General features: G+C 46.6%; 1 protein-coding gene across 1 annotated transcript in view; it reads right to left on the bottom strand.

The window, feature by feature from the left end:
• MARCHF4 (membrane associated ring-CH-type finger 4) overlaps nt 1-23,527 on the bottom strand; it is a 113,732-nt gene that overhangs the window by 17,411 nt on the left and 72,794 nt on the right. Inside the window, exons 2-3 of the mRNA XM_526023.6 lie at nt 8,273-8,428; nt 2,371-2,563 (exon numbers count right to left, since the gene is read on the bottom strand). Coding sequence (XP_526023.2) covers nt 2,371-2,563; nt 8,273-8,428 — 349 coding nt within the window. The remainder of the gene's footprint in view (nt 1-2,370; nt 2,564-8,272; nt 8,429-23,527) is intronic.

Genomic DNA, 23,527 nt, shown 5'->3' on the forward strand with positions numbered 1-23,527 from the left:
CACCATGAGAAGGAGAGACCAGAGCACCAGGCCAGGCTGAGTGGGAGGGCTGGGAGGCTCAGAGCCATGAGGAACAGACCTATGCATGACAGCCCCCTTGTGAGTGGGCCCAGGTGCACTCAAAGTCACAGGTGGCATCTGTAGGTTTTCCATAGGTCACACCATGGGACTCCTGCTATCTGGTGCAAGACGGCTAATGGAATGAGCACTGGGTTGTGAGTCAGGAGACCTCGCTTTTAATCCCAGATAAGAACCTTGAGCAGATTATTTCCTCTCTCTGAGCCTCAGTTCTCTCAGCTGCAAAGCAAGCAAGCCAGACTGGTCGATGACATGGTGGTCTCTTCTATATTCAATACCGTCTTCAAATCTGTAGAGCCATTGGTGGTAGCGGGCATTTATGCTCCTCTCTTTTGTCCGTGCTCCCTCCAGGGAAGGAACTTATTTCCCTGCCCTGTTACCCTATTGATGTTGGGCTTACTGACTACTTGTGTTAGCCAATAGGCTGTGGGCAGAAGGGAGAGTGCACTAGTTCTGAGCAGGCGTTTTGAGATGCATTGCAAGTTTCCACCAAGCCCCCTTGTTCTCCTGCATTCATCTAGGAAAATAGCACACCCAGTAGTCCCTGCTCCATTAGCCTGGGTCCCAGCATGAGGAGACACTCAGAGCAGGCCTGAACCCAATGCACAACCAGAAGTTAAGCCCAGCCAACCTCAGCAGAACCAAAGCCATCTCCCAAACCTCTGAATGGGAAATCAATGTTTGTTGTAAGGCACTGCGATTTGTGGAATTGTTTGTTACTGTAGCCAATGCTGACTAGCTGACTAATACATCATGTGACAGGAAAGCATGTCTTATAGGATACATCAGAGACTGATCTAAAGCCTGCCTGAAGGAGAATGAAGGGCAGCTAGAGGGGCCCCTCCACTGTTTCCCCCTTCCATGCCAGAGCTGCTGTAAACCTCCATATGGAGACACACCTGGCTTTTGGCATCAATAATCCAGGGCTCAGCAGGAGTAGGAAGGGAGTTTGGTGGGAGGGGGAAAGAAATGAGAATGCATCAATGTCAAATTGTTCCCTGTTCATAGTCCTCCAAACCTGGGCTATCTGCTTCTCTCACTGACTAGGTGCTGTAACTAAAAGACTCTTGAACTTGGAGTTGAAATATTGGTTTAGCTAACGTGGAGAGACAGCAAGATGGCTTAGAGAAGTTTACAAGTTCCAGCATCCCTGGTCTCTGGCTGCTGCAACCAGTATGTAAGTCTCCAGGCTTTTCTGATCCCTAATATTAAAGAACTCCAAAGAAATTCACACAAACATCATCCCAGCCAAATTCTAGCTAATAGATATTTTTCTGCCAAACAGAGAAGTGTAGCATACAATATACATACTAATAACACCTGGAGAGGATAACTGTGGAACTCTAATGCTCCCAGGACTGTGACTTAGGGGATAACCTGAGAGTTCTAGGGTGGGATGTCTGACCAGCGCTTCCCCACCTCCTTAGCTGCTTGGACCATATCTTCAGAGTCAGCAGCCACAATCATCTGTTGGGGGAGGGAGGGGAAAGACCCAGCCCTCAACCACCCAAACTACATGGTGGAAGAAAGGAAGAATATAAACTTGGGGATGGGGTCAGGGAAGGAGCAGGATCTAAAGCAGTAGGTTCCAATTTTTTTTTTCTAAAACACTGAAACCTTTTAAACGAAACCTTATCTGGAACAGAAACACATGTAAATAGATAAAAGAACAGAAGCCATGATGAAACAGGAGTGAGGATTTGAAGCCTCTCTGTGTGGCATTCCTTTTCCATTCCCTGGTGGGATGGGAGAGCCTGGAGCTGTGTGTGAGGCCCCAGTACTACACAAAGCTGGAAAACCACTGGACTAGAGAAACTCAGAGCATTGAAACAGGCTTAGAGAAAGCTGGAATAAGGCAGGGAGTGGGGGCAGATTCAACCATGGCTGTCTCTAGGCAGTTTGCTGTGAAGAGAATGGAATGAAATGGGCAGGCATCCCTTGTCATGCTTGGCAGTATAGGGTGCACAGTGGAGAGGAGGCCATGCACATCCTGCTTGAAGTACATAGACTAACAATTTTTCCCAAATCCTCCTAGAGGCAGGCCTCATCTTTATCTTCAACTGTGCAAGACAGGTTTGTTTGGGAAAGATCTAGATCTTTCTTCTTTTCCCTGCCTCCTCCCCCTTCCCATCCACCCCTTGAATCCAAGCCTCTGGCCTCTCCTGAGCTCCCAGTTCTCAAGCCTGGGGCCATATCTGCTTCAGCCTCCCACAGTGGGGGATCCTGAGGGATCTGTCCATCCCACGAGCACATGGTTCCCCACTTCCCATGGAGACAAACCCCCAGACCCACCTATGCACACCACGTCCATGAAGCCATACATCCCGTAGCAGATCTGGAAGAGAAGGTCTTGGCGCTGCCATCTTGCCGAGGGGCTGAAAGTTGACCAGATGAGCCAAGAAATACTGGCGATGAGGAAGAGGGAGCCCAGGATGGCGGCTGCAACCTGAACCTTCTCAATGACCGTCAGAGAGATGGCCTGCCACTGCAGGGGAGAGAGTGGCCAGTTAGCAGTTGCTTGGATGCCCTTATCCCATTCCCACCCCTCTTCTGTCTGCTGCTCCAACAGCTCACCTCTGATTTAGGATTTAAGCCAGGGCTTTCCAACCTGTGGTACAATGAGCATTTTGCAGGTTTCTGAATTTCACATTGAACTTTTGATGCAGAGGAAATCTCTGTCACACCAAATGATCACAGTTCATTGTAAGGAGGGGGCTCTAGGTGGGCATGGCTGGAAAGGAAGACCCTTAGACTTGATTATGATATACACAGAGAAATGGAGGGAACAATGAAAATGCAGAGCTAGTGAGGGTGATGTTCTAGGCCCCCAGATGATTCTTTTATTTATTTATTTATTTATTTATTTATTTATTTATTTATTTATTTTGAGATGGAGTCTTTGCTCTGTCGCCGGCTGGAGTGCAGTGGCACGATCTCGGCTCATTGCAAGCTCCACCTCCCGGGTTCACACCATTCTCTTGCCTCAGCCTCCCAAGTAGCTGGGACTACAGGCACCCAACACCATGCGTGGCTAATTTTTTTGTATTTTTTAGTAGAGACAGGGTTTCACTGTGTTAGCCAGGATGGTCTCGATCTCCTGACCTCGTGATCCGCCCACCTCGGCCTCCCAAAGTGCTGGGATTACAAGTGGGAGCCACCATGCCCAGCCTGCCCCCAGATCATTCTTTTCAGAGAAACACAGTCTATTTTCTCACTAACAGGTGCTGAGAGTGCACAGGCTTTTTTGTTTTTGATTTTTTTTTCTTGCTTTCTACAACATCACCTTGCATGCCCCTTAATTTATATGCTAGAGATTACCAGTTCAGTAGACAAGAGAATGAGATGTGGGGAGAGAGAAGAAAGGCAGCTTATAATTTACTGAATGTATATCAACGCTATTATTTCATTTTTTAACAGAAAAAGCCCTGTGCTTATACCAGTATTGACAGATGGGTTAAAGGCTAGGGTGTGGGTGAGTTTCAACTCTGAAAGTCTATGATTCTATGGCTGATCCAGGCAGTACAGGTCTGAAGGAGCCAGGAGTTAGATTTTTAACTTGGGGTTTATTCATGCACTTACTCAAGGAATATATATTGAGTATTTTCTATGTGCTGGCCACTATGCTAGGTGTTGGCAATGAAGCCCTAGGTGAAAACAGACAAGGTGCCTGCCCCTGTGGAGCTTATAGTCTAGGGAACTTAGACAACAATATAATTATTTGAACCTGCAATTTATCAAGGGTAAATCAGGGAGGAACATGGCACAGTGAGAGCTGGTGATAGGGGGATTCGACTTCCCAGAGGAAGCAATGCTTGAGCTGACTAAGTGGTTACTAGGCAAAGAAAGGAGGGAAGACTGCTCCCGGCAGAGGGAAGAGCATGTAGAGAGGCCTGTGCCAGAAGAAAGCATGGGAAGGATAAAAGCCTGGGAGAAGATACAAGTGGGTGGAGTGGAGACAGCAAAAGAGCTTGTGGGGTGAGACAACTGGAAAAGGAAGAATGAGAGATCACACAGGCAGAGACTTTGTGCTTTGTCCTAAGTGTAGATGTGATGATATGAATGGTTTTAAGCAGAGGACTGACAGGATCAAATTTGGGAAGGTAGGGGGAGGACATCTTTTGACTGGACAGATTTGCATAGCACTCTGCAAAGAACACCCCCAGAAAGCATCTCACTGAACTCTGAGGAAAGGCAGACTACTTTCCCTCTGCCAACAGGGAGACCCGGATGGAAGCATTTGATTCATTCTGGCTGCAGCTGGGATTGGCCTGGCCAGTGGCCTCCAGGGAATTTTAACTGTTGGGAAACATTTCACTTGCTGGTCCAGACATAGGACATCAGCCTCTACATTTAATTAAACAGATAGCCTCCATTACAGGTAATTGGGCCTTTACATTTTCCACTGTTTCCCCCCGCCTAGGGTTACACATAATGAAAGGATTTTCCAGAAGATGACTTTATCATACAGACTTCTTTCATGCACAACAAATGCTTTTTCCAGGACCTGCCCTCCTGCCTGGAAAGAGGGCTTCTGGCTGAGTTTTTGTTTCTACCATTGAGGCATCCATCATCCTCACTTTCTCCTGCTCCTCTAGACTTCAAAAATGCCAAATATAGAGGCCCAGAAAGCTTCTCTTCATCCCTAAAACCCCTTCTACCACCTCTGAAGCCAACTGTGGAACCTAAATGGGGCTCCTGACTGCAGTGTGAAGCGTGACGAAGGAGCAGGGTGGGGTTCTATGGACAAGGCACTCTCCTCCTGTCTGTCCCATATGAGGCTCCACAGAGATGAGGGAGAAAGCAGAGAGTGAGCGAGCTCTGAAAACTCACAGGAGGGCTGGGAGGGGGAGATGGACACCCAGGGTACCAGGCTGCCACCAGATCCCCACTCTGATCTCAGTATCATGAGGTTTCTCCATACCGTGAACTCCCATCCTGCAGCACCAATGAATGGAGAGACAAGGGGAAGAGCACAGAGACTGAATGCTGTGTGTCTTAGAACAGGAAGGGGCACCGACTGAGGGATCAGATGACCCGATCCTGATTGGGTTCCACTCCTACGCACTGAGTGTGACCTAGGAGAAGTCAATCAATCATGAGGACCCTCAACTTTCCTTTCTGTAAAATAGAAATAATTGGTCTTTCCTGCTTCCTAGAGTGTTATGTTAAATGAAATCACTCTTAAACCAGTGCTTTGAAGGGCATTCTTAATGATGTTTCAGCAAAAATACAGATCAGCCTGTCAAGGCGGGGATATTCCCAAACGTGCCTGTGCAGAAGTTAAGACCTGGACCCGGGAGTCAGACCCCCACATCTACGCCACCACTCGGTAGCTGTGTCACCCTGGGCATGTTGGTGAACCCTTCTGTGCCTCCATTGTCTCATCTGTAGTTTAGGAAAAATAATAGTGCCCACTTCACTGGGTTGTTTCCAGGACTAAATTATACAATATATGTGAATATTTAGAACACTGACTGGCCCCTAATAAGCACTAACTAAATGTTCATTAATAATTGCAATTCACATGTAACAAAGAGACAGTAGGAAGCAGCCATGAAAACTTTAGACTCTCAGGGCCATGCTGTGCCTCCTTTCTCAGTGGTTCTTCTGGCTGGAAATATTGCTTCTGGAGGGTCACTGAGATGATGCCCCATGTGACACAGGAAACAGTGTATTATTTCTCACAACTTTTTTGTTTTTTTTTTGAGACAGGATCTCGCTCTGCCACCCAGGCTGGAGTGGTGCACTGGCATAATCATAGCTCAATACAACCTAGACCTCTTGTGCTCAAATAATCCTCCCACCTCAGCCTCCCAAGTAGCTGGGACTACAGTCATGGGCTACTACTCCCAGCTAATTTCTTTTGTAGAGACAGGGTCTCATTATGTTGCCCAGGCTGGTGTTGAACTCCTGGCCTCAAGTGATCCTCCAGCCTCAGCCTCCCATCAGTGCTGGGATCACAAGTGTGAGCCACCATGCCTGGCCTATTTCTCATGACTCTGTCTGGGGCATGAACCAGGAGGTAAGAGAACCAGGAGACCTGGAAGGAGCTTCCCCTCTCTGATAGCAGAGGCAGGCCTGGGATTCCCATCCATTGCTCCGCCCACTTGTGGTGGGGCCTGCCAGCTCCATCCTACACTGCAAATGATCCAGCTGGGCTGGGGCACAGTAGCCCAGAAGTTGCCCACTGTACTGAGCAGGCAGCTGTCTCACATGTTGCTGGGCCTGAGGAGCACAGGACATACAATTGGGACAATTTGGACCACAACCACACAAAATTGCTTCTAATCCAAACTACTTCCTTCTTCCAGTGCTATCCAGAAGTGAGATGGCATTTACTGAGCACACACAATTGCATTTCCAGGAGCAACAGAATCAGAGGGAGCCCCCAGCAGTGAGTGTCAAGAACCTCACAGTGGAAGACAGGGTAGGGACTCAGGAATATATCCATATGGATCCTTATAGATCCATATTGCTAACACTGCCACTTGCTTACCTGACTTGGGAGATTAGAATAACCTTTTCATTTTTTACCCCCAGGAAAAAGTTATCCCTAAATGCATTTTCACTTTATGAGCCAAGGGTGGAGCCAAGGAAGGGTGCTTTGGGGTGGGCTCATGAGTTTGGAATCTGATCCTTTCTTGAGGCTTGAGCCGGCTGAAAAGGAAGGGGAGGGTTAATGCATTCAGACCCCTGCTGGAACCCAGAGGATGTGGAGTCAGCTGTCTCGTGACACTGCTATTTTAAGACACTTTGAGATTTTGAAATGAATTGAAGATGGAACCAGCAGCAGGGAAAGGCACCTCTTTATGACCCCTTGGTATACTACTAAGAAGGCTAAGGTGCCTGGGGCTTTTAGTGCCACCTTCCAGAAATGCCCTGCAACCCCAGCACACTTGTGTGTGTGCAACACACACACACACACACACACACACTCATTCCTGGGATTGCCCCATGTAAAACTCTATGGGGTGTAAAATAAAACACCCTGGACACCATAGCTGTGGATGCTTCCAGCTGCTCCTCCATGCAAAGACCCCACCGCCACCATCCCTCCCAACCCCCATTACCCCTCCTGGGCTTTCAGGACTCCCCCCTCCACCACCACCCCAGAGAGGAGGAGTGAGACTGTGCCAGGAGCTGAAGTCCCCATCCTCACTCTCGTGCTCACTAATTGATTATGTGGCAGCTTAATTGGCTGATCATGGATATGTGGAGGTATTTTCAGAAGCAAAATGCTCTTTGTATGTGTGTGCTCCTCAAAGGAGAGCTGCTTGATTTGGGGCATTTGTGAGGGTGGCACAGGCCTGCCAGCTCCCCTGGGGACAATGGATGTGTCAGGGCAGGGATAGAGGGGTGGGGGCAGGCAGCGGATCCCTAAGTTCTGTCTGAATCTGTGTGGCAGGCCCTCATTCCACCCTGGCCCTGCCTGCCTTTCCACAGTAGCTTTTTAATATTCTCTCCCCTTCTTCTATTTCTTATTGTTCTTATTCCCATTTTTCTCTGCCTCCCTCTCCTGTTTCTTCTGTTTTTCCCTCTGTCCCTTGCCATTGGAAGTGTGGTCTCTGAACCAGAAGCATCAACAGATGCTCCAGACCTACCGAATACAACATCCCTGCTCCAGACCTATAGAATAGCCTGCATTTTGAGAAGACTGCAGATCAATTACATGCACATTGATGTATGAGAAGTGCCATTGAGTCTATTCTTCTTATTTCTTCTTTACCAGCCCATAGCTTGATCTCAGTCCTTCTCCTCGCCCCTCCCACCTTCTGTCTTTTTGTTTCCTGTTCTCTTCTGCCCTCTGGCCTTTCTCTCTTTTTCTTCTTCTCCCCTGTCTCCTTCGTTTCTTCCTTTCCTTTCCTTCTTTCTTCCTCTCCTTTCTGCATTCATTTATTCATCCTTTCACTTACTTATTCTCCCTTTTCCCTCTGATTCTCCACACTTCTTTCCTTCTGTATCTATTTCCCTCTCTTTGCCCCATCTCTTCCTCTTCTTGCTGAAGCTTAAGAGAAAACACAAATGTCCTTTCATCCCCTCCTGCCCCACGCCACCCACCGTGCTTGCCCACCCAGCCCATCTTCTTCCTTTTCCTCAAACTGCCCTGAATCTAAGGTGAAGTAAGCCTCCTGCTAAAGCAGGTGGTGTGGAAGCCCCAGGCCCAGCAACCCCACCAGGCAGCCCTGGGTTGTACCTGCAGAGGATTTTTTGTGCTTATGGCGATGACGTGGTACTTGTAGTAGCACAGCTCGCAGCTCCAGCAGCCCCGCTCGCTGATCCACTTGATGAGGCAAGGCTGGTGTGTGCACTTGACCGAGCCATCACAGCGGCATGGGCTCAGCAGCTCCCCCTGCAGGGAGAGAGCACAGGGTGATGAGGCTGAGACCTACAGTGGCTGGTGGGTGAGTGATGGGCGGGAGGGTGGCAGCTGCAGCCTGGTTTGGGCCACCCAAGTAGGCCACAGGCTTTGTTTGGGGGCACCAGACTCCATGGAGGAGGCCTGGGCTCCTGCACCCCCACCATGAGAGCCAAACCATGTTGGTCAGCACAACAAACGGCTCTGAGCCCCTGCTACTGCTCGATACAGCACAGTACTATTAATTACTAGGGTTCTACGAACATGAGCGGGCTGGTTTCTGCGGAAGCCTCTGCTGTTCACAGTGGGGTGTCAGGCTGCAGAAGTGTCTCCGTAAAGGCTCAGCCAAGGGTTGCAAACTCAAATGCCCTCAAGGACAGACAGGCGACAGAGATAACAAAAGCTAGCTAGTGGAGACTGAATTGGAAGGATCAGACCCAAGCTAAAGGGAAAGCCACCATCAGCTCTAGCCAGTGTAGATGTGGGGATCTAGGAAGTTGGACAAATGCCCTCACTGAAGGCCTGGGTCCCTCCAGCCACCCTTGGGTCTGGCTGGCGGTAGCTAGGAAGCCCAGTTTGGAGGAGTTGGAATCAGAGAGGCAGAGGACTGAACTGAGCAAGATGGTGTGAGGATTTGAAACTTCCTTTGAGTGGACGGCAGCATTGGGCTCACTCTCCAGAACTTCCCATGACCATATGTCAGATGGCCATGGCTGAAACCTGTGTTTTTTGTTTATTTGTTGTTTTTGGAACAGGATCTCACTCTGCTGCCCAGTCTGGAGTGCAGTGGCACGATTGCGGCTAACCGCAACCTTGATCTTCTGAGCTCAAGTGATCCTCTGGCCTCGGCCTCCCAAGTAGCTGAAACTACAGGCATGCACCACCATGCCCGGCTAATTTTTTATTTTTTTTGTGAGATGGGGTCTCTTCATGTTGCCCAGGCTGGTCTTGAAATTACGGATTTCCATCTGCCTCTGTAATCATGCACTTGGCTGCAGACTATAGAAGCAGCTCGTCCTTCTAAGATTCCTGGAATCATATTTCTTTTCCATTTCAACTCCTATCATTCAAGGATCTCACTGTGGCCTGGCTGAGGTTTGGAATGTCCTTTAACACCTGGTCTACCTGTCAGCTGTTACTGTCTTCAAGATGATTCGAATGCCGCCTCCTACTGGGAGTGGTCCCTGACTTCTCCAGGTTGAGCACAGTGCTTTGAGCTCTGAGTGCCTTATGCTGAGTGACTTGGGCTCATCCCTGTTAGCACACTTGGCACATCATTATGAGGGTCTATGCATATCCCTGTCTACCCACGAGAGGAGCCCCAGAAGGCAGGGTGAGGTATTCATCTTTGCACCCCTTTCCTCCAGTGCCAAGCCCTAAATAAGTTTTCATGTTTGAATAAGTACATGAAAAAATAAATCAAGTGTCTTCTCAGGTTGCCTGCACTGCCTTGAGGAACAGGAATGAGAATGCCCACTCTGTGAGAATGGGAACCACATCCATTTTGTTAACTCTGGGAACAAACATCTTGCTCAGTGCCTGGCACTCTGTATTTGCGCAATGAATGAACTTGGCAGAAATGCTCAGGTGCTCATCCCCATGAAACCCTCCTTGGTTCCCCACTCTGCTCCTCCAATATCAACAGGCCCTCTTTGCTGTGGCTCCAGGCCCTTCCCATACCCTCTGTTATAGCACGCCCCCATTTGCTCCTCACAGGGACAATATCTTATCCATCTTTGCAGCCCTAACATCTAGTAAAGGGCCTGGTAAAGTTTGATACTCAATCCAATTTTGAGAGCTGAATGCACGCATATCTGTTTTATGAATGAGAAGTTTTGCTTCTCTAGGACATGGCCAGCCTTTGACTACAGGTAGGCAGCCACCTCCTGGAGAGGAGAAGAAGAGGCTGGAGATGCCCACGTTGCTGGGCATTTGGCACACCCATCACGGCCTAAGGGCCCTTGTACTGAGGAGCTGCTATATGACTCTGAAAAGGAAACAGGAGGGGATGAGTGGAGAGACATGCTGGGGGAGGGGTGGAATTCCTCATTATTCGTGGCAGCATTTCCTAGGCTCATTAATTCTAACAGGATGAGCTGGGTTTGATTAATCGGATTGCTAAGCAGCCACGTCAAATTGCCCATCAGGTAAGAGACATTACTTCTGGTCCCTGGCAACGGTGCTGAATGACAGTGAAGTCTCCACGCCTTGCTTCCCAAGCAGCAGCCAAGAGACAAGGCAGGAAGAGCTGCTGCCTGGGGCACAGCTGATAACAAGACCCAGGCTCTGGTTGTGGGACCACTGGGGCTCATGGGAGCCCCCCGAGCCTCAGCATGCTAATCTGGGTGGAGAAAGGAGGAGCGTGACCTGGCCTAATCCCAGTGCCTGGCTAAGGGACAAGAGGCCAGGACTATGCTGCTTCCCCTCCAGCGAACCATTCATTTTCCTTTAGGGAGAAGAAAATCCCAAAAGACAGCATAGGGACTTGCTTCTGGCATTACAAATATTAGAAAGCAAGGATGGTCCAGGTGCAGTGGCTCACGCCTGTAATGCCACACTTTGGGAGGCCGAGGCAGGTGAATCACTTGAGGTCAGGGGTTCAAGACCAGCCTGGCCAACATGGCGAAACCCCATCTCTACAAAAAATATAAAAATTAGCTGGCCATGGTGGCATGCTCCTAAAACGCCAGCTACTTGGGAGGCTGAGGCAGGAGAATTACTTGAACCCAGGAGGCAGAGGCAGAGGTTGCAGTGCCAGCCTGGGCGACAGAGTGCAACTCCATCTAAAAAAAAAAAAAAGAAGAAGAAGAAAATAAAGCAAGGACAACAAACTGTTAGAAAAGTTTAACTTTGGTAAAGGAAAAAGGAAGTGATGATTGGGTATTTGCTGTGGAGGTTGGGTGGAATCCAGAGAAACGAGCTATTTTAACTCTTGCATTCAGGCAAATTTTGTAGGTTATGATTTAGTGTATTTCTATATACATTTCGGGGAAAGCCCATCATCTTTTTAGTGTTTAGGGCTTCTAAAAAGCTTTCACAGGGACTCTTTGCCAACTACTGGTCAGACCTGTATGTCTCCAAGAACAACAGAAGTGGAAATGAGCCAGATGGATTCAAGCTAAACTTAGGAAGACGCTCTTTGCAGTAAGCTCTGTTAAAAGCTAAATGGACACTGAGATGAATTCTCGCCCCCTCTACCCTAGTAAAATTCTCTCAATATAAGAGATATCTCTGATTGAGGAGAAAGGTTAAATGACTCACTCAAGGTCACACGGGCGTCAGACGCTGAGCTTCACCACCCGCTGTGCTCATCCACCTTCCATCCTCTGGATCCTGCTGCCCCACCTGCACCTGTGCCTGTAAGTCTCCCCTTCTCCAGGTCCCACCCCAATTCCTGGCCCAGCTCAGACCCTCAGCCAAGTCTCCCACCATCATCCACAGTTTGGTACTTCACCATTTTCAAATGCTCTGGGATTAGAGCTGCTCCTACATACCCCCTAGAACTGAGCACATCAGCGATGTACAATTAAGGCGTGCTTACTAATTGAACAGGCCCCAGGGTATGGGAAAGGAAAAGCCCCTCTGGTCCAGCTACTGCGGCTCCAGCATTTGGGCTGGGAGGATTACTGTGATCTTGTTTGCAGAGCTCAGCAAACTCCACAGATCAAAGGGACTCATTAAATGCAAAGGGCACCAGACACTTCCTCAATGATCTGCTCAGAGTGCTGGGGCCAGAGACTGCCCTGGGAATGACTAAAACAAGAAAAATGGGATCTTCTCTAATCATCTGGCCCCCAAGGGACACACTGTGGGGGAGTGGTGAAGAACATGGTTTCATTGTTCAATTCCCAATGAGAACACGTGGACACAGGAAGGGGAACATCACACACCCGGGACTGTTGTGGGGTGGGGGGAGGGGGGAGGGATAGCATTAGGAGATATACCTAATGCTAAACGACGAGTTAATGGGTGCAGTACACCAACATGGCACACGTATACATATGTAACAAACCTGCAGGTTGTGCACATGTACCCTAAAACTTAAAGTATAATAATAATAAAATTTTAAAAAAAAGAACATGGTTTTGGGAAACAGCCGCTTTGTTTTTGAGTGTCTGTTCACCAGCTGTGCAAATTTAGCCAAGTCTCTTAACCTCTCTGAGGCTCCATTTCTTCATCTTTCCATTGCAAGTAACTCTTACCTCCTCAAGGGTAATTGTAAGGATTTTTTTTTTCCTTTGAGACACGATTTCACTCTGTTGCCCAGGCTGGGGTGCAGAGTGGCATGATCATGGCTCACTGCAGCCTTGAGCTCCCCAGGCTCAAGTGATCCTCCCACCTCAGCCTCTTGAGTAGCTGGGACTACAGGCACATGCCACCATGCCCAGCAACATGTATTGTACTTTTTGTAGAGGTGAGATTTCACCATGTAGCCCAGGCTGATCTCAAACTCCTAGGCTTAAATGATCCTCCGGCCTCAGCCTCCCAAAGTGTAGGGATTACAGGCGTGAGCCATTGTGCCTGGCCTGTAAGGATTAAATGAGATCATATATGCAAGAGTTTGACACAGTGCACGGCACAAGTAAGTCCTCCTGTTAAACTATTACAATTCTAACTCACATTTCTGTAAGAACTTTAATTTCATAGTTTTTTCTTCTGCAACTCTATTTCCTACTGTCACTCTAAGACAGGTGAAATAGATAAGGAAGGGAACGACTGCCTAAAGAAAAGAGTCAATTGAGTCACCAAGAGCAGTAAAGATTAAAGAATTTTCTAAGAGACTCTGCCCTCCTGGGATGGATAAGGGACCCTGACTTCTAGCCCAAGATTGTTCCTTATGTCACCTTGGGGACACTGGGAGCATCTGGGGAAGCTTCTTTTCAGGGGATGCCAAACAGAAGAAGAGTGCAGGCCTCTTGCATGGGTTAAGTGGGGTCGTGCTAGAGGCAGGAGGCAGGAGGTGACCCTTTTAGCCTTGGTTGTGATGGAGGTGGTGGGAGGGAGAACAGATGTATTCCGCTCACCGCAGTGGGAGACAATAATATCCCTCCCCAAAATACGAAGGCGTGTTGAGCTAAGACAATTAAGAAGCAGCAGATTTAGGAGAGCTCTCTGCTCTTTCTCTATTTGCATAAAAGCAGGACATAGATTTACAAAGACAAAAGTTATCCTGCCTCCCCCTCTCCATCAGGAGAACAAAGATAAACACTGAAGACAGCTTTAGACCCTCATCAGCCTCCAGATGACACCAGAGGAATTTATATATATCTATATATGAATATATATAAAAATTTATATATATATAAACATATATATTTATTTTTTATTTATTTATTTTTTTTGGAGACAGAGTCTCGCTCTGTCACCCAGGCTGGAGTGCAGTGGCACGATCTCAGCTCACTGCAAGGCTTACTGCAATAGAGGAATTTATATTAACAAGCTTTACTCACTGAAGTTCTTTTGCCCTTTGTTTTCTTCCCCACCCGAGTTGCTGCCCATAGAGACTCAAAGTCCTTTTCCTTTGTCTTGCCACTTCTCTAAAAATATATTGTTTTCGTTGAAGATGCTATATTAGCCAGAGTTCTAAGCCAGTGAATTGCCTTTCATTGAAATTTCTCCCACATGATACACACTGCATACCCTAATAAACTTGCTCGTTTTTCTCTTGTTTATCTGTCTTTTGTTACAAGGGTCTGTCCCAACTAGAAACTTGTGATGGTTGAGGAGAAATTGTTTCCCTCCCAACACTGCCAATAACACAGCAAGCTGCAGACGCCAGTCTCCAGTTGTTTCTCCATTTATAGATTTCTTTCTGTTTATTTTGAGCTTGTTTCATTTTTCACATCTTTCAGTCTGAAGGTCTTGCTTCTGGAGTCCCTAGCTTACCTGGTTGCCATGGTAGTGACAGGTAAACCAAAGACTTCCTTTTCTGCCCATACAGGTGTCAGGCATCCCTGCCACTAAGTAGAAAGAAATAAATACAGTCTAGTGTAGCAAAGGCAGTCCTGTACCATGCTGTAGTTTGGAAATCAGAGAGAACAGAACAAGGAGACAATAGGAACACCAGCCTTGGGGTGCAGTTTAGGGGCATATTCCTTTAATAAGACTAATATGGTGGTGAAAAGCTTGGGCTCTAATCTCAGGAAGACTTGGGTATATCCAAGCTGTTACAATCTGTGTGACCCTGGGCAAGTTGCTTAACGTCTCTGGGCCTTGCTCAATTATCATTTATTCATTAAATATTTATCTACTATGTTCCAGGTTTTGTTTTAGGTGATAAGGATACTGCAGTGAATGGAACTGACTAAAATTCTCTAGTCAAGACAGACAATAAATATGATTAAAAAGTAAACCATATATACCTAAGAGACTGTTATGTGCTATGGAGAAAAATAAGCAGGGAAAAGGGAAATGGAATAGAAAGGAGGGGGTGAGTTGAAATCCTACATAGGGTGACTGTGTATGAAGGCTTCACTCAATGGAGGTATTTGAGTGAAGAGCTGAGGAAAGTAAGGGAGCAAGCCATACAGTTATTTGGGGGCTGAGCATTCCAGACAGAGGGAATATCAAGTGCAAAGGCCCTGAGGCAGAAACATGCCTGGTATGTTCTAGGGGAACCAAAAAGGCTGGTGTCTCGGGGGTAGAGTAGTTTAGAGGAAGAGGAGCCGAAAATGAAGTTAGAGATATAACAGGGATCAAGAGTCAGGGGACAGATCAGGCCAGGCTTGTGAATCATTTTAAGGACTTGGCATTTGTGAGTGAGATGGGCAATCATGAGTGTTTTGAGCAGAGGAGAGTGGCATGATCTGATCATATTTGACAGGATCACTGGCTGCTCTATTGTAAACAGACTGGAGGGAAATAAGGGCTGGTGTTGTGTTCATCCAGGTGAGTCACGATGGTGTTTTGGACCACTAACGTAGCAGAGGAAGTCCTGAGAAATGGTCAGTTTCAGGATACATTGTGAGGATGTAGATGTTAAGATTTGCTGATGGATTGGATGTGGTAAGGAGAGAAGCAGAAAAGTCAAGAATGATGCTAATTTTTACCTGCACAATGAGAAGGATAGGGAGTTACCTTTAATTGAGATGAGAAAGACTGAAGGAGTTGCAGGTTTGGAGGAAAGATTGGGAGCTCAGTTTCAAAGTGTCAACTTTGAGATGCCTGTTAGATATCCAGGAGGCGATGTCACGTAAGTACTGAAAGACATGTTAGTCTGGAGTTTAGGGGAAGGTCCAGGCTCAAGATATAAATTTGAGAGTCATTTGGTGTACAGATGGTGTTAAAAGCTGAGTCTGAATGAGACAACCAAAGCAGTGAGTATAGGTAGGAAAAGGAAGGGGTGCCAGAGGTGATCGCTAGAGGATGTCAATATTTAGAGGTCAGGAGATGTAGAAGAACCAGCAGAAGAGACTGAGAAGGGAAGCTCAATGAGATGGCAAGAGGACATTTTTCCAAAAGCCAAGAAGACGACACTGTTTCAAGAAAACAGGGAGTAATGGACCTTGTCAAGTGCTGCTGATGGGAACCAAGCATTAACCATGGACTTCGCAAGTTTTCTTTCTGGTTTCTTCTATTTTCTTAGTGCAATATGAAGAAAAGGCATAGGCTGAGAGTGAAGATTGGCAGGGGGAGGTCCTGGATGTCTGAGGACTGGTATAAAATAGTCATCCAGGAGAGTTCTAGGGCGATTAGTCTAGAGAAATAAAGTATGCTTATGGGCAGCATGAAGTGTCCTTTCTATTAAAATAAAATGGCTCATCTGTGAAACTGAGGGAGGAGGGTAGTAAGAGACTCTGTTTAGCTCCATGCCTGGCACACAGTAAGCTCTCAGTAAATGCTGGCTAATAGGTAAGAGTTTATAGCAGATCTCCTCACTTCTAAGCCTACCTTCTCACCTACTTCAAATGTTGATCAATTTTCTGGCTTCCTTTCTTTCTCCTCTCTGTAACATTTTCTTATTAATAATTCTATTGTTATAAATATTTCACAGTTCTACATACAAACACTTTCACAGACATTATACCATCTACTACCTCAAAAGCTAAATGAAGCTAATAACAATTTCCTTCACTTTATAGATGAAGATAGAGAGGTTGTTACTTGCTCAAGAAAATGGAAAAGGAGGGCTCTGGAACCCGTCTGTCCATCAAATTTACCCACATCCTCTCTGCCCATTGCAGTGACTCTTGCCTTCTGTCTCTTCTCCCACCCACAGCAGCCTGTCCATCAGACCCTTACCTTCTTTGTCCCTATGTAAGAGATGCCCTTGCTGGCTCCCCTGTTATCATATTAACACCAAGACAGAAACCATATTGTGCTTTCCTCTGAGTCCCTTTCCTCTAAACCAGTTCCTGGTTGGTGGTATTTATTGGGGATTATTTGATGTGTGTTTATGTTAGGGGGTGGGACAACATGGGGTTTTACTTCCCCTTCACACTTTATTTACAACCCCACCCTTGGTGAGGGGGAGATATCTGTTAAGAGAAAGTTAAGGGACAGAGGTTTTTGGAAGCATAGCAACCCATTAAAATATGCTCTGAGATGGAGTCCACATTAGCAGGAAATGTCCAGTTGCCTTGTAGTTGTTCCACTGTGAAGACTCAGAGAATCTAAAGCCTTAAAATCAGAATTTCCCCTCCAGGGTGGAGGTGGAGCCCATGTGTATTAGTGTGGGGAGGAATGGGTATAGGAGCAGAAAAATTCACTGGACTTGTGGAGAAGAATAAGGAGAGATGACAGAGAAAGTAGGAATTCTCCAGTGTCCGTATTAGATCATCTCTATGATGATAGACTTGAGACAGAAAGTACTGTTTTGTAACACTTCCTGGACTCTATATTTGAGGAACCAGCTAACAATAAGGCTTGTCAGTAACACACACACAACCAACTTTATTGGCACAACCAAACTGTGTGTGATATTGACCAACTATTTGTGTCTGTGATCCGGGTTGGTGGAAAGGGTTTGGCAGGGGAGGAGACAAAAGAGGATCACCAATGGGGCCAGCGAATAGAAATAAGCTAGGAGAAACCAGAAGATTCCAGTGTCTTCTTCCTTCAGGACACCAGGCAGTAATTTCTTCACTCTACAGACCTGTGGGAGGTCAATGTATCCTGGTGTCAGGATCAAGAAAAATGACCTATCATGAAGACCTTCTTTCCAACAAAGATTGTGGAGGAGAGATGAATGGAGAAGGGTTTGACTCCTGCTGCCCTAGAGAATGATTGAGTTTCCCCCTTATGTGTGGGAGACAGGCCGATTGGCAAGATGACCTTCAAAGATCCTCTATGGCCCTAGAATCCATTGCTGTTCACAGACCAGCCAATCTGAATTCTCCTCATGTGGTGTCTGATAGTGTGTAAGCAGCTCTTTGTTTTCTGGCTGGAGTCCGTCCCAGCCAATCCTTTAGCTGCACCACCCGTCCATGGCATTTCACGTGCTCCCTTCCCAGCCAGCTCATGCTGGGCTTCTCGCTTCCCTCCTGATGGCACCAAGGCCAAGTCTTGGCTTCAGGAGACTAACAGTGTGTTGACACTGGCAAGAGGAAATAAGGCATTGTTGCAAGATAATTTGATTAAAAAAAGAAAGAACTCTATTACTAGGGAAAAAAGATTTAAGGCCTTAATGAGCTGTAGTTATCTACACTAAATCCAATTAACCACATAATTATTTCTAGTTCTACTCTCCTACCAGCAGCTTACTTTCACACAAACACACATACACACGTTTAATCTGCTTCCGTCTTCATGGAATATTTTCCAGCCTTTCTGCTCATCATTTCAATGTAAAAAAAAAAAAAACAATGTAAAAAGAGACAAGGAAAACAAACAGATCCAAGCCAAAACTTCCAAACTATGTTTTTCATTTTCACAATAATTATTTTGTTCCTACAGTGCTTTTCTCCCTATAATTTTACTGGTATAAGACAAATGTACCTATTTCCTCTAACTGCCTCTAAATTTACTCAACCAGTACTAGAAAGAAGAACTTAGCCTCACAATAATTGAATTTAAATAACATCCAATTCTATGAAGTCAAACATGATCTGCATAATAAACAAACCAAGCTATATGGGGTCTGGCGGAAAAAAAGGTCACGTTTAATGTGTACATTTATAATCATATCTGTATTTCTAATGACCTAAATGTGTAATATACTGTCCGTTTGTCTTTCTGCATAACTCATCATTACCATCACCATTGTTACCAAACAGCTACAGTTAAAGACTGACCTGCTCTCAGTTCTCCCCCTGGCTAAATAGAAAAGCATAATTTAGATAAATCTTGCATGACCAGAATTGCGCTATTTGCATATGTTGGGCTGGGCCTGTTTTCAAGGTCCAGGCCACTACCCTGAAATTTCAGGGATGCCAGGTCACCATGTTCTCTTTCTTTCCCAGAAATCAAGCCAAGGCAAAGGCACAGGCCCCCTGGCAAGTTAAGTGGCAAATACTCTTGCCTCTTACGAGCGGCCTTCCGTACACAGGCAGAGGGATCCCAGCCTCAGCTGTGCAAAACCCTCATGGTGTTCTTTGTAGGAGCTATGGTGAAATTCTTCAAAAATTAATTTTCAGTCACTGTAATTAATATTCAGTGTATTCAGGGGAAACAGCAGATGTTGCAAGTGCAAATGAGCTGTGATGACAAGTTACACTTCACTAATGTTCCGGATCATGGCCCCAGGCACTTAGAAACACTTCTGTGTATCACTGACTCTTACAAAGCAAGAAAAGCAAGATCTTTCCTAAGAATCAATTCCAGCTCTGCCACCCTCTCAGGCTGGCAGCCATGGGCTTAAGCAATCTAAGCCTTGATTTCTTGGTTCTCAGAGTTTAGCATGTGTAAGAATCACCTGGGAGGCTTGTTACGCATTCAGAAGCTCAGGCTTCACTCCAGAGATTCTGATTCCATGAAGACCCTCTCTTCTTCTCTTGAAGTAAGGTTGGCTGAGACTCATTTTGTGAAGCGCTGGACCAGATACTCTTCAGCAAACCTTGTCTCCTACATTAAGACTCTTATGTATACAAAGATAAAAATAAATACTAATAGCTGAAACTTACTGAGCACTTATCAGGTGCCCAACCCTGTATGCAAGCATTGACTGCTGGGTTCAAATCCCAGTTTTTCCACTTGCTTGGTGAGGGATGTTGTGCAAGGTACTTATCCACTCCAAACCCCATCCACACCATCTGCAGCTATACTGCTTTGCCAGTGCTTCTGCTATTGTTGCAGCCTCTCTTGGTAGCTCACGCCTTTGAACATGTACTAGAGGCTAGGTATTGTCCTGAGCACCTGATATGCATGGGGTGATACAGCATGGTTAGCGGGGCCTGCAGACCGAGGCTGGATGGGTTGAATCCTTGCTGACCTGTAGTGAGTTTTCTCAGGGGTAAAGTAGGATCAAAGATACTTCCTGCCTCCCAGGTGCTCATGAGGATTCAATGGGATAACACAAGGTGAGGGTTTTTGTTTTTTGTTTTGTTTTGTTTTTTGAGACAGGGTCTTGCCCTGTCACCCAGGCTGGAGTGTAGTGGCGTGATCTCAACTTACTTCAGCCCTCAACTTTCTGGGCTTAAGCTATCCTCCCACCTCAGCCTCCTGAGTTGCTGGGATTACAGGCCTGCACCACCGTGCCCTAATTCTGTTTATTTTTTGTAGAGATGGGGTCTCGCCATGTTGCCATGTTGGGATTACAGGCGTGAGCCACTGCACCCGGCTGTGAGATGTTCTTAGGACCCTGTCTGAAACCTAGGGAGTGTTTATTGTGGTGTCATTGTTGGCTTTCATGTACCCACCTATCCATACTTCATCTCTTCACATGCTAACAAAAAGAGGTAGGGAGAGGACACTGCTCTCTTTGCTTGTGGACAAGGGGTGCCTTCTGTGTGTGGCCTTCCCAGGCACCTCACTTTACTGCCTTGTAAATGAAGTTCATCAGTCTGAAACCTGAGAGTGTGTATTTGCCTGGGAGCCTAGATCATGTGTGTGGGTAATAACTATGCTGAAAGCCAGCTGTCTCCAGGTGTGGCTAACAGCCCTGTTGTGTCAAGGGGAGGAAAGAACAAAACAGATACCCCATGGCTGGGCGCGGTGGCTCACGCCTGTAATTCCAGCACTGTGGGAGGCCGAGGCAGGTGGATCACGTGGTCAGGAGTTCGAGACCAGCCTGGCCAATATGGCGAAACCCTGTTTCTACTAAAAATAGAAAAATTAGCCGGGCATGGTGGCGAATGCCTGTAATCCCAGCTACTAGGGGGGTTGAGGCAGGAGGATCGATTGAACCTGGGAGGCGGAGGTTGCAGTGAGCCAAGATCGTGCCACTGCACTCCAGCCTGGGCAACAGAGCAAGACTCCATCTCAATAAATAAACAAACAAACAAAAATAAATAAAAATAAAAGTACAAAAAAAATTACTCGAGCCTGGTGGCATGTGCCTGTAGTCCCAGCTACTTGGGAGGCTGAGGCAGGAGAATCGCTTGCACCTGGGAGGCAGAGGTTGCAGTGGGCTAAGATCGTGCCACTGCACTCCAGTCTGGGCGACAGAGCGAGACTCCATCTCAAACCAAACAAAACAAAACAAAAAAATCAGATACCCCGGCCCTTTCTGCACCTGCCGGCCTCCATGTCTCTTCCTAAGGACTCACCCCTCCCCGAGCCTTCTTCCTGCACATGTGTGTGTTTCTACCTCCTGTGACCGGAGGAAACAAACAGCATCTCCTCTCCTTACTTCCTGGCTTTCAGGTAGGGCTGTGAGCTTGTGTGTTTCTAGGAGCAACTGGGCGTTTTGTTTTGCCTGCAGAAAGTGAAAGCAGGGTCCAGAGGGTAAAATGATCTGCATTTTAAGAGCTTAGCAAGGAAAGGGGAATGGGAGAAAGAAAAAGAAACCTCTGCCCTATCATTTTCTCTGCCCACTTTATAAAGACATTGCAGTAAACATTTAAATTGTTTTTCAATTCTTTCTCTATGTGGGACTTGTATTTCTTCTTCATTATCAGCTTCATCATTATACTCAATTTAAACTGAAAAACCTGCCACCCAGAGAGGGCACTGGCCTTTCTGAGGGTGGCGTAATGGGGCAGCACTGAACTAGGAAAAAATTGAAGACCAAACCCTGCTCTGGGCTCAGAGCACCAAAGGGGGGGTCCTGCGCCCCTGGGAGATTGATGCCTCGTCGTTCTCACCAGGTGATAGCCGTGCCAGAGTCTGCTGGAAACCTGGCCCAGTTCTTTTCACACCTCTCAAGGAAACGTACTATTCCTGAAATCTTGGCTCCAGTTCCCTGTCAGGAATAAGCATGCTAAGTAGAATCTGAATTACTATGGCGTGTGAATAGACTTCGGTCTGTTGACTCCCAAGCTTCTGCTAAGCTGCTCCAAGTGGCTGTAGCTTCTGTCATCTTGGCAATTTTATTTTCTGTTTCAAAGAATTCTACATTCCTTACTTCTAGAGCTGGGAAGGGCCTGGTCATCAAAGGTCCTCCTCTCCTCCCCCAGCATCTGGTCAGACTGCCTACCCCCAGTCCTGGCAGATGGAAGGGAGCTCTGGGGTCTTCCTTGCTCACCAGTGCCTTCCAGTTTTCCCATTCCGATCCATATGTGAAAACCAACATGAGACAGGGCCAAAGCTCATAGAACAGCCCACACCTCTGCACTCAGGGATCAGGGGGATATTTATGGACCAGCACTGTTTCCGTCCAAAGGAGAGAGGCCATAGCCCATGGTCTTCTTCTTGGTTTTGTTTTGTTTTTTGAGATGGCGTTTCCCTCTTGTTGCCCAGGCTGGAGTGCAGTGGCACAATCTCAGCTCACCGCAACGTCCGCCTCCCCTGGGTTCAAGCAATTCTTTTGCCTCAGCCTCCCAAGTAGCTGGGATTACAGGCATATGCCACCACACCCGCCTAATGTTTTTGTATTTTTAGTAGAGACAGGGTTTCTCCATGTTGGTCAGGCTGATCTCGAACTCCCCACCTCAGGTGATCCACTCGGCTCGGCATCCCAAAGTGAGCCACCACACCCTTCCCCTATGGTCTTCTTTTAGGAGCCATTCAGCGGCATTGGTTGAGCACTGACTCTTAGCCCTGGTGTTGAGAACTCAAGAGGGCGCCTGCCCAAGAGACATTCACAAACGAGGACACACTCTCTCAAATCCAGATGGATTCTCAGCTTTTGCCATGCTTTTTAGGCCTGTATTTCACTTAATTAATAGCTGGTATATAACATATTACCTTTTTTATTTCAGATGACTAGATAGTTAAGCAATCAAGACCTGCTGTTCTCAGTTATTTTCTGGGATTTGGTGACCCAAGTTCATGTTCCCCATCCTCTTATGCTTCACAATTATTTAATCTTCATTCATCTTCTGCTCAACCATCGTCCATCCACCCTGAAAAGTTCTATTTTTAAATTCTATTCTTATGTCATTGATCATTTCAACAACCACTTTTTTTCCAGACTACTTTTACCAGTCTTTTAGTTTTTTTTTTTACAGGGTCTGACTCTGTTGTCCAGACTGGAGAGTACAGTGGCACAGTATGGCTCACTGCAGCCTTGACCTCTCAGGCTCAAGTGATTCTCCAACCTCAGCCTCCTGGGTAGCTGGGACTACAGGTGTGTGCCACCACGCTCAGCTAATTTTTGTATTTTTTGTAGAAATGGGGTTTCACCATGTTTCCCAGGCTGGTCTCAAACTCCTGGGCTCAAGAGATTCTCCTGCTTTGGCCTCCCAGAGTGCTGGGATTACAGGCGTGAGCCACTATGCACAGCCTCTGTTAGGTTTTTAAGGTATGTTTTCCTGCTACATTTGAGATAGCCATGGATGTATGTGCCCAGAGGCTGGGAAGGAAAAATTATTCCCATCTTAAAATATCTTAAAAATATGTACAGATTTATTGTAAATCAAAATTTTCCTCATAACTACAGCCCCTTCCCACACATAAAATTCCCCCTAAATCAGGAACATAATGTACAGCCTGTTTTTAACTTGTATTTTTCCATTCACACTATGTCACAAAAAAATTCTCATGGTGATCCATGATTTCACAGGTCCTGTCCATGAGTTTCCTGAGAAGACAGTCCTGGAATGGAATTACTAATTC

Source organism: Pan troglodytes, chromosome 13, assembly GCF_028858775.2.
Source record: "Pan troglodytes isolate AG18354 chromosome 13, NHGRI_mPanTro3-v2.0_pri, whole genome shotgun sequence".
Lineage (NCBI taxonomy): Eukaryota > Metazoa > Chordata > Mammalia > Primates > Hominidae > Pan > Pan troglodytes.